General features: G+C 41.6%; 1 protein-coding gene across 2 annotated transcripts in view; it reads left to right on the top strand.

Annotated features, from left to right (window-relative positions):
- The first annotated feature begins 847 nt into the window (after positions 1 to 847).
- Positions 848 to 16,846, top strand: part of ralbp1 (ralA binding protein 1) — a 34,809-nt gene continuing 18,810 nt past the window's right edge. For both annotated transcript variants that reach the window (XM_052022989.1, XM_052022988.1), the window contains exons 1-4: positions 848 to 985; positions 6,509 to 6,797; positions 8,036 to 8,497; positions 9,835 to 10,184. In XM_052022989.1, coding sequence (XP_051878949.1) covers positions 6,554 to 6,797; positions 8,036 to 8,497; positions 9,835 to 10,184 — 1,056 coding nt within the window. In that variant the 5' untranslated portion in view covers positions 848 to 985; positions 6,509 to 6,553. The remainder of the gene's footprint in view (positions 986 to 6,508; positions 6,798 to 8,035; positions 8,498 to 9,834; positions 10,185 to 16,846) is intronic.

Below are 16,846 nucleotides of genomic sequence, written 5' to 3'. Positions count from 1 at the left end.
TGGTAATAGGGAAGATGCTGATCCTCGGGTTGTTTGGAGCGTGGCGACACGTTGCAAGCTGCTCTCTACAGATCTACTCGTTATAATTTACCTCTGTTGTTGGGTCTCAACAGGGTGGTATCTCCAGTGTTTGGGTCACAGATGGTCCTAACAGCACTGAAGGACGCAAAGAATGTGGTGGTAATAGGGAAGATGCTGATCCTCGGGTTGTTTGGAGCGTGGCGACACGTTGCAAGCTGCTCTCTACAGATCTACTCGTTATAATTTACCTCTGTTGTTGGGTCTCAACAGGGTGGTATCTCCAGTGTTTGGGTCACAGATGGTCCTAACAGCACTGAAGGACGCAAAGAATGTGGTGGTAATAGGGAAGATGCTGATCCTCGGGTTGTTTGGAGCGTGGCGACACGTTGCAAGCTGCTCTCTACAGATCTACTCAGTACCCTTACTATAATCGTTCTACACTTTTAAAACTAAACTCCATGTCACTATTACTAATAATGTTGTCTTAAATCTCCTTACAGGGCTGGCGATCTTCTGACCTTCAGGAACGTCTAGGAAATGGACCCGATTCCCGGACCCAGAGGGAAACGACCAGCGCGGACACTTTACTCTGTACTGTTACTGTTTTTAACCTGTACCACCTCAATGCACTCTGTACTAACTCAATGTAACTGCACTGTGTAATGAATTGACCCGTACGATCAGTACCAGTGACAATGGTAAACCAATACCAATACCAGGACAACAGCTGCCCTCAAGGGTGGAACCCAGGCAACCACAGAGCAGCCGCGCCTGCGCAGTGCTGACGCGCGGGTGCAGCCTCTCCCGGGGGGCCTCGGGCCGCCGCGCCTGCGCGGTGGTGCCGGGTGAGGGAAGCCCCGCCTCCCCCGGGCCCGGGCCGCCGCGGAGTGGACGAGGCGGGCGCTGGGTCGGCTCGGTGGGAAATGGGCGCCGCGGCTCCCAGGCAGGGGTTGCTGTAAATCAGGTGAGGCGCCGGGGAAAGGGTCCGGGAGGGGAGACAGATATATATAAAAACCCGAGTGGCGCAGCGGTCCCCGGTGCGGAGGGGAGGGCTGAGGCCTGGCGGGGAGGGTCGCACCGACACCGGCCCCGCTTTACCGGAGAGGCGGCGGCAGGAGGAGGCCTTGTACCCGCGCCACGCCTGGGGTCGGCTTCCCACCGCGCCGCCACTCCCCGGCGCCGGAGGCTTTGCAACTCGATCCGAGGTGCTGTGCTCCGAGCAGCCCCTTCACACCCCCCCCCACATCCCCTCACACCTCCCCCCCCCACATCCCCTCACACCCCCCCCCCCACATCCCCTCACACCCCCTTCTCACAAGAGTTCAGTCTTTCACCCTCCCCTCCCACAAGATGTGCGGTCCTCTCCTCATCCACGCCTCCATCCCCACCCTTCCCCGAGGTGCATATTGCCTTTCCTTATCCCCCCCCCCTCCTTACTCCGATGTGTACACTCAACCACCTCCCCCACCACCCAGAAGCATACGTCCATCTCCCCCCCTCCTACAAGCTTTGTACTCTTTTCAATAAAATGTATTTTTTCCCTCCTCTCTGTCTTCTGTGTCTTTTGTTTATTAGATTTTAGGGGCAAGGGAAAAAAAAAGTTCATATTTTTAACATTTTTCCCACAATCTGTTTGTACTTTCCTTCCAATTGTTTTAGTTGTACTTTGTTGTGTGATATGAATTGTAGTCGTCCTGAATTCTGTACTTCTGAGTACTTTGGGTTTCTTGTGATTTTTCTTGCTGTATGTTTCTCTGTAATAATTTGGTGATATTTTGATTGTCAGCAAATCTATAAAGCCATATTTCTAACCAAGAGAGCACTCTTTCTTATCACTGGATTTCATGGATAAACTCTGAGGGGTCAGATTTTACTTCTGCTGAAAATTTGCCTGGTAACGAAGTTGGATGGTAATGCGGATTCTGTGACCGACCCTATTGATGCAGCACCACAAGTCCCATAATTACACAGATGAGAATGTGTTGTCAGCAACAAATAATTGTTGAGCATATTCCTAAATGAGTAATGGTTAATTTAAAATTGTACTACACTGCTTATTGCCATTGGGGCTTCACATTAAGAGTTTGAATTGGGTGTTGGTGTTGCACCCTAAGTATTATTCATGTTCATATTGGATTGTTCATGTTGGATATTTTGAGATCTGATTTGACATTATTGTAATTGATGTTGCATGGTTATGGAAAATCCCTAGCAATTAAATGACGGAGAAAATTTTAATAGGAGTTCACGGTCATCAGAATGTTTTCCTATTGGTGAGTGAGGAATCAGAATCAGATTTATTATTGCTGCCATTTGATGTGAAAAGCCACAAAAAATCTATAAATTATAAAGATAAATAGTGCAAAAAAAGAGAAAATGAGGTAGTGTTCATGGGTCGTTCAGAAATATGATGGCGAAGGGGAAGAACACTGTACCTGAATCGTTGAGTATGGGTCTTCAGGCTCTTGTACCTCCTCCCTAATGGTAGTAATGAGAATAGGGCATTGATGGTGAGAATCATTAATGACGGATGCCACCTTCTTGAGGCACCACCTCTTGAAGATGTTCTCAGAGGTGGGGAGGGTTGTGCCTGTGATGGAACTGGCTGAGTCTATAACCCTCTGCAGCCTCTTGGTTTCTTGTGCATTGGAGGCTCCATACCAGGCTGTGATGCAACCAGTCAAAATGATCTCCACTGTACATATATAGAAATTTGTAAGAACCTTTGGTGTAACAAACCAGATCTCCTCAAACTCCTAATGAAGTTGAGCCACTGGCGTGCCTTCTTCACGATTGCATCAATATGTTGGGCCCAGGATAGATCCTCTGAGATGTTGATGCCCAGGAACTTGAAGCTGCTCACCCTTTCCACTGCTGACCCCTCAATGAGGACTCAATGAGTGTGTTCTTCCAACTTCCCCTTCATATACGTCAAAAGAGTATTCAGAAAGGCAAACGGGTTGCACTCTGTACTACCTCAATGCACTGTGTAATCAGTATGAACATTATGCAAGAAAAGTTTTTCACTGTACCTCGATACAAGTGACAATAATAAACCAATTTGGCTCTTAAAGATTAGAAAACAAAAATGAGGAATTGGTGCTTCAAAAATTAGAACCTTCATTAGATCTGCGTCTCAAACGTAAATTGACCGTAAAGCTGGTATGCTGAGGGCTATGTGGAAAAGAAGGGCAAATGAAGTTAATCAGCCACATTCTGTTTTAGATGTAGAATAGGTTAAAGGTGTTCTTGTTTCTTTGATATCAAAAGTAATTTTCAGGAAGAACTGCTTAAAGTTTGGTCTCAAAAATTTCCACCAGTGATGCAATGTTATTGTTTAAGGTGAGTGGTATGAAATGTAATTGTGGAACTTGTGGAGCTATGGGATCATAGAATGCCTACTGCCACACAATTTCTTTTAGATTTCAATGTAAAGAACGAGTTACGTTATCCGAGCTGGATCTTCTTTGCATCCTCCACCTTCAATATTGGTCAGTCCTTTTTCAAAAAAAAACTCAATTAATTTGCCTTGTGCATTCCTGACCAAGTATAGATAGATCTGTGTATGCTGTATGGCAGAATAGTTTGTGCTGGATTGTTACCCATGGAAATGTCAAAGTGTAGGATGTCAACTGTAGTTGCATTGTCATGACTGGAAGGCAAACTTTCAGTGGTGATAATCTGATCCCTCAAAGTTTGTCTGCGAAAATTCACAGAGGAAAGTGAGAATGCTCTCTGAGTTGGAAATCCAGCTTTATAAATGTGGTGGCAACCTAAATTCTGAGATGCACTTTTATTCCACCCCCCCTGGAAATATAAATTTGCAATTTTTATAAAAATGTAAAACAGTACATTTGCATTGTCATCGTTCTCAATGCAAGCTGTACCACTGTACTTGCATAAGCATTGCATCAGTTTTTCTTTACATTGTTAATTCAAACAGTCTGAGAAGTTTTTACATGGGTTTTAGTTTGTCAGTTTATAATGGTAGCAGGATAGAAAACTGTGGCCTTTCCTGATAGACTATTTATGGTGGCTGCAGAAAGTGTCAGCGTGTCCTGGACCTTGGAAGGTGCCAGTCTTGCCCATTTTCATATTTTCTCTCCAACTCAGGAGGCCATTTGGTCCTTTGAATCTATGCCTGTTCTCAAAGCATACCCATCAGGACTATTCCCCCACTTACCTCTCTTCTAATGACCCTTGAGAAGATGGTGGTGAACTGCAGCCTTGAACCGCTATAGTCCTCTGGTAAAGGTACTTCCACTGTGCAGTTGTGTAAGGAGTTCCAGGATTTAGACTTGGTGACTATGAAGGAATCGCATCTTTTAACATGCAGTGGTGTTAAAAGGACTTCATTTACTGTGAGTTTGGAACAACCTGCCAAGGTGAAAGCTGTGTCGTATTACCAGGAGAGCAGCCTACTGCACCTTGGCAACCATTGGCAGTGGACCCATGGGCAATCGATGCAGTCAGGAGGGAACAACTGTGATTCCTGTGACCTGGGTATTTTACTGCATGATGCACCTTCACCATTGTGAAGTCAGAGGTGCTTGGTAGCTGCCTCCTTGTAACAGTTTCTACCTTTTCAATGTCTATGCTGCCATTCTTCCAGCGGCTCCCATTGCTATGGGTGACATCATGGCCAAATGTTCTGAGTGGTGACTTTTAGTACATTGTTGATTTGTCTAAATGACCTGGTGGAGCTGACAGCAAACTGTGTTCAGATTTACTGATTGAGAAGGTAAAAGGTGCCCAGCTGTACATTATCCTCAGCAGCCCTGCATATGGAGCGATGCACCTAGTCAAGATCAGATGAGGCAGTCTGTTTCAGGATAAAACTTTTGTTTGTGTCCCAAATGCTGATAGTCAGATCCATTGATGTCATTGCTGTTGTCCTGATCACCTACAGGAAGGTTATGGAAGCTGATGACCCCAGAAAATATTGAGGAAGTTAAAAGGGATTAGGCAAGCTGGAGGAGTTTGAATTACATCATCATCTCACTTTATTTCCCTTGTGCGCTGGTGGGAGGCAATGAAGGTAAAGTGGATGTCAGCCAACTCTGGAATACCATGACAAAGCTGCCCCTGCTGCAGTTGATCCTGTTTGATGGCGAGGAGGAACTCAAAAAGACAGTGAGCTAACAAGCCTTGCTTTTTGCTTTGGACTCCAAGATCATCTGATACAGTGTCTGCTTCTTGGAGCAAGATGAAATATGCTGTTTCTCCTTCCAGGGTCACAGAACTCTGTAATTAGTAGCCTCAAGGAAGAGGATGGCTTAGCCATTGTAGCCCAGAATACTAAGGATCTGCAAATATGTCTGTGGCAGGCTATATGATTTGAGGGTCACAGATAGCTCACAGACCTGCCTGTCCTTCATCTGAGGTTTTAATTGCATGTATTCCTCTCTTCATGTTGTAGACACCTTCAAATATAGGCTAACGTCCCGTTAATTATGAACAAGCCATTTTCTCAGCTGTCTCTGAGCTATGGACTTACTTTGCATAATGTTAATGAGAAATAAGAAGACTGCCTGTTCTACAGTAATATGGGTTATTAAAAAAAACATTTGAAATTTGGTGGTGAAGCAAATGCATTTCTCAGTGCTACAATGAGTATTTTCCAAGATTTGACCTTTTCAGTGTATCAATAATTAACTTATGACTTTGTGTGATCTGGTCCTCTGTCTGCTGCTACCAATGCTTTAACTGTATGGTGTGAGCATTGGATCAACATGCTGAATGTCCTCAAATAAATTTCCTCGTTGAAAAGGATATGAAGTATTTCTATTAAAATTTGAGAAAAGTAGACGCTTCTGATTATTTATCATTTTAAATTGAATATTAAAATCTCTGCAGCCACTTGGAGGTGTTTGTTAGAAGTGAATTTCCAAGAACACGATTATTAGCTGTCAACTAATGTCATACTTGTTAACAGGTCTTTCTTGTAAAGGATGGGCAGTTGGTGTAAATTTATTTACAGTCTATAGAACATTGAAAAATTATGGAATAGTTTCGATACAGATTCAGCTCATTAAGCCCTTACCAGCTCTCTGCAGGAACATTCTTGTTGCTCCTTTTCTCTAGTTCTTTCCCGGTAACTGAATCTCTATCCAGTGTTTACCTAATTCTCTCTTGAAAGTGATGATTAAGTCTGCTTCCTCTCAGATAGTGTATTCTAACCCACCGTTGTTTGTTTTGTGAAAAAACTTTTCCACATTTTACTTCTGGTTCTTCTGTCACTTACTTAGTCTGTGTCTTCCTTTTCCTTTTTCTCTACTTCCTTGATGACGTATGTCTCGTCATTTCTTGTTGCTTGAAGGAAGGTTTGCCACATAATTTAATTTCTGCAGTGGGCACCTTGGCTAAACAAATTATTGTTCGAGCTGTCCCAGAGGAAATTGTTTCTCTTTTCCAGACCGTCATATTGTAAACTTATTTTGATTGTTATGGAAGTGTTTTTGTTTAATACCTCTTCTTTCAATCTCAGGTGTTATGGACAGGTAATGAAAGAGAGAAATTCCTAGGCGCAACAATGACTGAATGCTTCCTGCCACCAACGAGCAGTCCCAGTGAACATCGCAGGGCTGAGCATGGCAGTGGCCTGGCTCGTACACCAAGCTCTGAGGAGATTAGTCCTACAAAATTCCCAGGACTGTATCGAACTGGTGAGGCTTCACCTCCTCATGAAGGCCTGCACGAGCCTGTTGACATAGTGTCTGATGATGAAAAGGAGCACACAAAGAAAAAAGGCAAATTTAAAAAGAAAGAAAAAAGAAGTAAGTAATGTTCACCAGGATCATGCCACGTTAACTATGACCACAAAAGTGCATCAGGACTGTTGCTTTGATTTCAGTGATAGCAGTGAGGAAAGTAGTGGGTGACAGGAGGGATTAAACTGATCTTTTTACCTCTGGATCCTGAGCTTTTATTCCACTTGAAAGGTTGACTGTGAAGGTGGTGTGTTTAATTCTCAATCCAACTACTAAAGGGCTTGAGCCCAAAGTACAAAACTGACTTTAATTATTCAAAATCTCACTTGGGTTGAAGTGGGAAATGGCAAATAATCTATATAACACGTCACTTCACTCTGCAACTTGTTCTGCAATTTCTGGCCTGAAGTGGAATGCATTCAGTTCCTCAACACTAACATTCTGTTCCTGATGAGCAGAAACAATAAGAGCCATAACCTGTAGATAGTGGATTATTGTAAAATAATATACAGTAAAACTTGTATTCAAAGAATAGAAAAATATTTTTTTAAGTGATGAGAAACTGGTAAATGCTGGTGTACAGAAGAATATTGCTGTGTAGGAAGTTAATATGCAGATATAGCAAGTGATTTAGGAAGCAAATGACTCTCTCATTATTGCAAGGTGGTTGGCATAGAGGAGTGAGGAAACCTTCCTGTGATTGTACGTGACTGATGAGACAGCAATTTTGCCCCCTAAGAGTATGCTTGTCTTGGAACTAGTGTAATGTTGATTCAATAGATTGGTACATGGGATGTAGTTCTTGCGTGGAGATTGGACAGGATTAGTCTATACAGCACTCATTGGAGGTTAGCACATTGGTGATCTCATTGAAACATAAATTTTTGGGAAGGATTGTCAGGCTGGAGAATCTGGAATTATGGGATATAGTCTAAAGATAAGAGATCGTTCCATTAGAACTGAGTTACAGAGAAATTTCTGTGTTTTAAATCTTTAGCGTTGTACAGTTCAGAGAACTATGAATGTTCAGTCATTGAGTATATTCAAGACTAATATTAACAGAATTTTGGGCACACAGGAAATTCCAAGAGGTGGGGATCAGATTGGAAAGTGGATTTAAGGTAGTCACCATAATTTCATTGAATTATGAAGGAGGCTTAAGGATTCTTGTATTCTTTGGACTTTTGCATGAATGAATGACATGTGAACATGGTATGGGAGAATTTGCATCCTCTGGAGAGAGATGAGAAGGTGGCAGATAAAAAAAACAATACAGAGCTTATTTTCCTTTTCTTTTTCCATAGCTGAGGGGTATGCAGCCTTCCAAGAGGACAGCTCGGGTGATGAAGCAGAGAGCCCATCAAAGATGAAAAGACCAAAGGGTATCCATGTCTTCAAAAAGCCTAGTTTCTCCAAAAAGAAAGAAAAAGACTTCAAGATCAAAGAAAAGCCAAAGGAAGAGAAGCACAAAGAGGAAAAACATAAAGAGGAAAAACACAAGGAGAAAAAGTCCAAAGATATAACAGCAGCAGATGTTGTTAAACAGTGGAAAGAGAAAAAGAAAAAGAAAAAACCTGCTCCTGAGCAGGAAACAGTTCTGGTGGATGCTCCTTCTTCCTTCAGGCCTATCTTTGGTGTTCCGTTGGCAGAGGCTGCTGAGAGGACTATGCTGTATGATGGGATCCAGCTGCCTGCAGTTTTTCGGGAATGCATTGACTATATTGAAAATTATGGCATGAAAAGTGAAGGCATTTATAGGGTATCAGGTATGGTTTCAGCTTAGTTTTGTATTTTTGTTGTAGAGAACAGTTATGCGAAAATCGAACAATCTCCAAAATCTTTGAATTGTGTAATATTGAATGAATAAATGCATTTGTTTGTTAAGTAAGATGAAACTGAGATTGATGAAGTTTATGGTCTTAAAATTAATATCTCTGTTAGATCAACGTACCATCTAGGGATTTGCCAGACGCTGATTGATCTGCAATACATTTGTAATCAGTTACTCTGCATCAACCATGATGCATCAGCAATCCTTTCCTTACATTTTTAAGCTTCATCCAGATGAAAAGTGTGTGATGATTTTGTTCTAACTAATGCACTGAATTACTGGCCATCAGCTGGCCAAGACTAAATCTGATTTTCTGACTGTCTCCTGTTTCCACGTAGCATACATATTGTTGTTCTAATTGAGATCACAATGAAGACATAAGTTTACGTAAGTTAAACTTTCAGCCTTTTATTTGAGTTGCCAGGTTAGCATTTTAGTTATCCTGCAATGGGAGGGTAAAACTAATGGACCTTGGGAAATGAAAATAAAGTGAAAATGCAAAATCAAAGAAGCTAACTGAAATTCTGTAGTCTAGATCTAGGATTTGACCATCTGTAATGCAGTATAAGGTACAAATTTAATATGTTTATGATTTCAGTCCAGTTTTTGAATCTCTAGCAGTATAAAGACGTCTGTTGTCATTTGGAGTCAGTACCTCCTTTAGAACTCGGAATGCAATCCCATTAATGAGAGTGCTAATAGAAACAGCTAAAAGGAACCAGGCCTCTGGTGCTATGAAATGGTTGAAGTGATCCTACCACTACATGGTTCAGTATGGAGTGAGCCACTGGGACAATGTGGAGTGGCTGCCTGTGAGGGCAGTTGCTGGGCAGCCTGGACCAAATGGTGCAGACCCTAAGTACTGAGAGGTGGAGCCAGGGGCTGCATGCTGGTTGGCACAGTGTGGGCCATTGCTGGGATCTGACTGCAGCTGCTCTATTTGTCAACAGGCTGCCTGGATTTTAAGGTGATTTACCCTGTTTTGTGCTATTAGGAGCTGGGTGATACTGCCCAAGCTCTAGTTTGTAGATTTACATACTCCCCTGAAGTGTGCAAACAAGAAATTTCCAGTCCAGCAACTGGACTTGGTTACACTGTGTAGCATCCAGAAACATTTTATATCAATATTCCATTTCCGTACACCATAATAAGTCATTTTGTCAAAAAGTTGTACACTATTGTATAAGTTATATTTTCCATTGTGTGAAATTAACTTTCATATAAATAATTAAATGAATATTCTGTTTTTCACATTTACTCTCTCTGACTTAGGAACCAAGTCAAAAGTTGATGAACTGAAAATTGTATATGATCGTGAAGAGTCTCCAAATCTGGAGGATTATGATGCAAATACAGTGGCCAGCCTCTTGAAACAATACCTTCGTGAGCTGCCAGAAAATATTCTTACCAAGGAACTTTTGATGAAGTTTGAGGATGCGTGCGGGAAAGGCACAGACAGCGAAAAAGTCCAGGAGTGCCAGCGTCTGCTAAAGGAACTGCCTGAATCTAATTACCTCCTCTTTTCTTGGCTTATTATCCATATGAACCATGTCATTGAAAAAGAAAGTGAAACAAAAATGAATATCCAGAATATTTCTATTGTTCTTAGTCCTACTGTTCAGGTACTGAATGTGGCACACGTTTATTTGTTGCTATAATTGTTAGAATGTGCTGTAAATTAAGAAATTAGTAGTTCTATTTATTCAGTTAGTACTTTGCCTTTTCTTCCTCCATTATTCTTTTTTGGTCTATCAGTACCACATTCTGTAGGCAAATAAATAGGGTGGAGTTTAGAAGAATGAGAGATGAGACATGTCAAGCCTCTTTAGGATCTTATAAGGGTAGATGTTCGGATGTTTTCACAAATGGGAGAATCTCAAACAAAGGGACATAACTACAAAATAAGGGCTGGTCATTTAAAACTGAGGTACATAGAGGTTGGTGAATCTCTGGAATTCTCTGCCCTGGTGGGTGGTAGAGGTGGGATTAAGTATTTAAAGTGGAGGTGGATAAATATTTAATAGTTCGAGGAATAGAGGGTTGTGGAGAAATGACACAGAAGAAGAGTTGAGGTCAGCATAGATCAGCCATGACCATATTAAATGGTAGGGCAGGCTTGGTGGGCCTGATGGCCTACTCCTGCTCCCATTTTCTTGTGCAGGGTGAAGGGAGGTCACTGTTAATTCATGATGAGGACTGTTTTCCTTTTGATTCGCCTGTGCAAAAAGTGGCACTACTCAGCATCTTTCTCATGGGATTTGCATGTTTTACACTTGCACTTTTCAACCCTTGCCGTGGATTATGTGGAGTTCAAACCAAGCATAGCAGTCCACTCATGCATGTGATGATGAATGCTCATAAGGGTTTCCTCAAAATCTAATAATTGCTCAGTGGTGGCTTCAATTTGTTTGTGGCTTCAACAGTAGGATTAAGAATGATATATCTTCATCTCTACAACTGGGAATAAGGAGAGAAATAAGTAAAATCTTGAGTTGCTTTGTCTGAGATAACAGATACCTGACAATAGATGAAGTATCTGCACAGTGCTATCATTGGAAATTGGAATGCTTCCCACTCATAAACCATGTAAACCTGTGCTCTCATTGTAGGGTGGTTGGAACTAGACTAACTGCAATTAACTTGCCAGTGTTTTGGAATAATAAGATTAGATAGTATACCAAGATTTGCTGTGTTGTGGCTTGTTTGCCTCTGCCTATGTTTACTCAACTTGTGTGAATTGTATATTGGATAAATGGACATTGCCACCAGATATTCTCAGTGGCTTGTCCTAGAATTTATTATGAATGCTGATAGACTTTCACTTGGGTCTATTCAGCTGGCCAAGTGAAAAGTGCTTGAGTCATGATTTATCTTTAGTGGGTTGCTGATATTAGAGTTATAATAGTGAACATTCATTTTGAAAATTTTGGTATGAAGCCAGCTCCCTTGCGAGTCACCTTAAATTAGGAAAAGTGCACATAGCATGATCTGTGGCAAATTAAGTAATTTCATTGTGTAGTCACTATTATTGTGTGGGATGCACAGCAACCAACTAATGCAGCAGAATTTCCCACTAATGTAGGAGACGTGATAATGATCAGATCTCTTTATTGGTTATTTGAGAGAAATGTTGGTCATGGACTGGGATTTGGCCGTACCTTTTGGTGTATGTAATTATTTTAGTTTGGTGTGGGATATAATTTCAATGTTGGAGGCAGTTGTATCATGTTTATTTGTTGGATAAGATTGTGGAGAGCTTTAATATGTAAATATATTGCTGGATGGCATGGGATGTGTGTTTTGTTAATAAGGAAGGGTGACTGAAAGAATGAGATAGTATACGTGACCAGATGTGAGGTTACATATATTATCTCTATAGGAGAGGAGGCCAGAAAGGAGAACTTTGAGTCTTGAAACACTTATTGCTAAGGAAAACCCTGGCATATCTTAATTGATGGTATCAGAACAGAAACTAACCTTGAGGCTATGAGCTGTTGTTTAGGGGCAGTGTATAAATAAATGTCTACGATAGATCCTCGGGGTAGTCTTGGGAATGGTAAGCTAGCGGAATAGAAGAAACCATAATTGGATGTGCTTGAGCGCGCAAATATAGAATTGCATATTCTATGGGAATGGCACTGGATAAGGGGAGTGAGGCATTGAAGGAGTGTGGCAAATCCATGAAATGAAATGTTGCAAAGAGTTTTAGGAAGATCTGTAATGACAATGGACCACAAAGTCATAGGAGCTGTCATTTGTGGCAATATCTTTTCAGTACTCTGTACTATGGAGGATTTTGAATTGTGCATTTGTCCATGATGCAGAAGTGTATTTGATGACATTATAGAGGAAAAGAAAGTTAGCACAGGATGCTCCTTCAGAAGCACTGATTGGTTTGTGTTTCTCTTAGACCTTTCAATTGAAATTCTTCACTCCGGCTGCTACTTTGCTCCCAGTACTGAGATGGGTACAGCTAAAGTCACAATTGGCATTTTCTGGGTTGGACTATTCTCTTGAATCCATCCTTGTCCTTTTGTGTTTTATTAGACAAGACAAGAGATTAGACAAGATTTCTTTATTAGTCACATGTACATCAAACAGGAGATAGATATCATGAAGAACTTGAAGCGTAAGTTATGTTAAAATGGTGTGAATGTAGAGTGTTGAGAATGGCAAGGGAGACGATGGTAGAATCAGCTGTCTTGTCTTACAAAGATGGTTAACTAAAGAAGTTAAGGATGGCACCACGTTGAAAGAAAAGCTTAGTGTTGCAAGGAATTGGCAAATATTTAGAAACAAAGGAGAAGATAGTATGGTTAAACAAACTATAACAGATGGTAAGAGCTTAATAAAATGAGAGGTCATGGAATTACGGGTAGGATAACAGAATGGGTGGAGCATTGGCTGGTTGACAGGAAGCAAAGAGTGAAAATAAAAGGATCTCGTTCTGGTTGGTTACCGGTTACTAGTGGTGTGCTGCAGGGGTCGGTGTTGGGACTGCTCCTTTTTACCTTGTACATTAACGATGTGGATGATGGAATAAATGGTTTCGTGTCTAAGTTTGCAGATGACACCAAGATAGGGGGAGGAGTAGGGAGCATTGAAGAGATAGGAAGGTTGCAGAGGGACGTAGACAGTTTAGGAGAATGGGCAAGGAAATGGCAGATGAGATTCAATGTAGAGAAATGTGCAGTTGTACACTTTGGAAGCAGAAATAAGCGGGCAGATTATTATCTAGGAGGAGAGAAAATCCAAAGCACGGAAGTACAAAGGGACTTGGGGGTACTCGTGCAGGATACCTTAAAGGTTAACCATCAGGTCGGATCGGTGGTAAAGAAAGCGAATGCTATGTTGGCATTCATTTTGAGAGGTATAGTGTATAAAAGTAAGGAAGTGTTGATGAGGCTCTACGGGGCACTAGTGAGGCCTCATTTGGAATATTGTGCGCAGTTTTGGGCCCCACATCTTAGGAAGGATGTGTTGACGTTGGAGAGGGTTCAGAGGAGATTTACGAGGATGATTCCAGGAATGAAAGGGCTTACGTATGAGGAGCGTTTGTCGGCTCTTGGACTGTACTCACTGGAGTACAGAAGAATGAGAGGGGACCTCATAGCGACATTTAAAATATTGATAGGAAAGGACAGAGTAAATGTGGCTAGGCTGTTTTTCTTGGTGGGTGAGTCCAGGACCAGAGGACACAATCTTAGAATTAGAGGGTACAGTTTCAAAACAGAGATGAGGAAAAATTTCTATAGCCAGAGGGTGGTGAATTTGTGGAACTCCTTGCCACGTACAGCAGTGGAGGCCAGATCAGTGGGGGCGTTCAAGGAGGAGATAGATAGATATCTAAATAGTCAGGATATCAAGGGATATGGGGATAAGGCCGGAAATTGGGATTAGAGTAGTTTTTTTTTCCCCATTCCCCATTTCTCATTTCTATTTCCCTTTCCTTGGAGCAGACTCGATGGGCCGAATGGCTTGCTTCTGCTCCCTTATCTTGTGATCTTCAACAGGAATCCACTATTAAGGAGATAATAGGACATTTAGAAAATCATTAATCAAACAGAGTCAATGTAGTTTTATGAAAGGGAAATCATGTTTGACAAGTTTGCTAGAATTGTTTGAGGATAAAACAAATGGAGTGGATAAAGAAGAATCAGTAGATACATATCAGCAGGTGCACAAAAGGGTGGGGTCACTATAATGGCGGGAATCAGCAGTGGCTAACAGAAAATAGAGAAGGGATAAATGGGTCATTTTCGGGTTAGACCATAAGATATAGGAGCAGAATTAGCCCACTCGGCCCATCGTCTGCTCTGCCATTCAATCGTGGCTGATTTTTTTTTCTCTCAACCCCATTTGTCTGCCTTTTTCCCATCTAGGTTGGCAGTCAGTAATTACTGGGGTGCCACAGTAATCATTGGTGGAGTCTCAACTATCTATAATCTGTATTGATGACATGGATGAAGAGGCTGAATGTTCAGTGGCAACATATGCTGCTGATTTAAGAATGGCTGGATTAGAAAGTTGTGTACTGCACATAGAGCCTGTTGATAAGATTTACTGAGTGGTTCTGAAGTTGGCAGATGGAGTATAATGGGGGAAAGTATGAAGTTACTCACTTTGGAAGGGGAATGAAAAAATAAATTTTAAATGGGGAGAGTCCACAAAATGTTGTGGTACAAAGGGATCTTGGGGGTTTTGTACATGAAACACACAGGGTTGGCATTCAGGTACAGCATGTAATTAAGATGGCTAATTTTGACCTTCATTAGAAGTGATGTGGAATAGAAAGGAAAGTGTGATGCAACTTTAAAGAGCATTGGTAAGACCAGATCTAGAGCACTGGAGTTTTGTTCTTAATATTTGAGGAAGGATGTTCTTTCATTAGTGGTAGTGCAGAGAAGGCTTACTTGGTTGATTTCTGGGATGAAGAGGATTTTTATTCATTCAAGGGATGTGGCCTTCACAGGCTGAGCCAGCATTTCATTGCCCATCCTTAATTGCCCTTGAGAAGGTGATGGTGACCTGCCGCCTTGAACTGCTGCAGTCCTTGAGGTGTGAATATATCCACAATGCTGTTGTGGATGGAGTTCCAGGATTTTGACCTGGTGACGGTGAAAGAACAGTGATATATTTCCAAGTCAGGATGGTGTGTGGCTTGGAGGATAACTTCCATGTGTTGATGTTCCTGTGCTTTTGCTCCCTTATCCTTCTAGCTAGTAGAGGTCATGGATTTGGAAGGTGCTCTCTATGGAGTCTTGGTGAATTGCTGCAGTGCTGTAGATGGTACAAGCAGCTTCTACTGTGCATTAGTGGTTGTGGATGGGCTATGTCCTGCATGGTGTCAAGCTTCTTGAGTGTTGTTGAAGCTGCACTCATCCAGGCAAGTGGAGAGGATTCCATCACATTCCTGACTTGAGCCTTGTAGATGGTGTACAGGTCTTGGGGAGTTAGGAGGCGAGTTATTCACCACAGGGTTGCTGGCCTCTGACCTGCTGTCATACCCACATTGCGTATATGGCTACTCCAGTTCAGTTTCTGGTCAATGGTAACCCCCCAGGATATTGATAGTGATGGTAACAGCATTGAATGTCAAAGGGTGATAGCTGAATTTTCTCTTGTTGGATACTATCATTGCCTGGCACATGTGTGGTCAGAATGCCACTTGTCACCTGTCAGTCCAGGCCTGGATATTGTCCAGGCCACACTGCATTTGGATGTGGAGTTTCTTCTGAAGTACCCATCCAATTTTTTTAAAAGCCCTGATTGAGTCTGTTGTTGCCACCCCTACAGGCAGAGTTCCAGGTCATAACCTCTGTGTTTCTTAAAAAAAATTTTCCTCACATTTCCTTTACCGCCTTTGACCATCATTTTGAATTTGAGTCTCTTGACCTTTGAACAGTCTAGTACTGGGAACAACTTCCTTCCACTTATCTTGCCTAAACCGACATGATCATGTACATCTCCATCAGCCTTCCTCTCAACTTTCTGTGCTCCAAGGGTAAGGCCTTGGCTCCTCCACTTATAGACTTGTAGGTGAAAGTCCTCAATACCTCCTCCTCCATTGTCTTGCAAATTTTGTGCTTCACCTGTCCCCCTCCCTGGCACTACATTCCAGACACTAACTTGTTATGTATAAAAATTCTTATGTTACTTTTGATTCTTTGCTTATTGCTTTTATTATATGTCATCTGGTTCTTGTTCTTTCTCTCCAGATCCTTCATATTTTTAGCTGTCTATTTATTATATCTGAACCACTCATAATCTTGTACATTTCTATCATTTTCTGGTTTTCTGATTTAGTCCAGGGATGTTATGGAGGACCCACACAAATTTATTTTTGTTTTGCTGCTTATAGCATGAAAACTCAGTCCTAGGAAGGCAGTACATAGTTACTTCTGGTGGGTGAAATACTTAACAGGTGTACCTTTCAAATGGCATGGTAGTACTGGATTTGCTATGAAGATTGTTGTGATTTGAATTATGCATGAATTAAGAATTTTGATTATCCTTCATTGTAGAAGGCAAGGTTCCATAAAGCACATTTTCACAGAAGAGGAATTAAGTAGTGTTTGAGGATGTTATTCAGTATCAACATGTGCTTCTAAGTCCTTTATACTGAGATGTTGTATTGATTACAGTTAACAGCAACATTTTATGTAGTGCTGTTTTTTTCTGTAGATGGGAATTTTGTTGGTTTTCCTTTAGGTGCAGATGTAGGGATATCCACTTGACAAGGTACCTGAGAATAACCTGTGCTTGTGGAGCTATGTCCAAATGG

Source organism: Pristis pectinata, chromosome 9 (genome assembly GCF_009764475.1).
Source record: "Pristis pectinata isolate sPriPec2 chromosome 9, sPriPec2.1.pri, whole genome shotgun sequence".
NCBI lineage: Eukaryota > Metazoa > Chordata > Chondrichthyes > Rhinopristiformes > Pristidae > Pristis > Pristis pectinata.
This window is presented reverse-complemented; position numbering and strand designations above follow the sequence as displayed.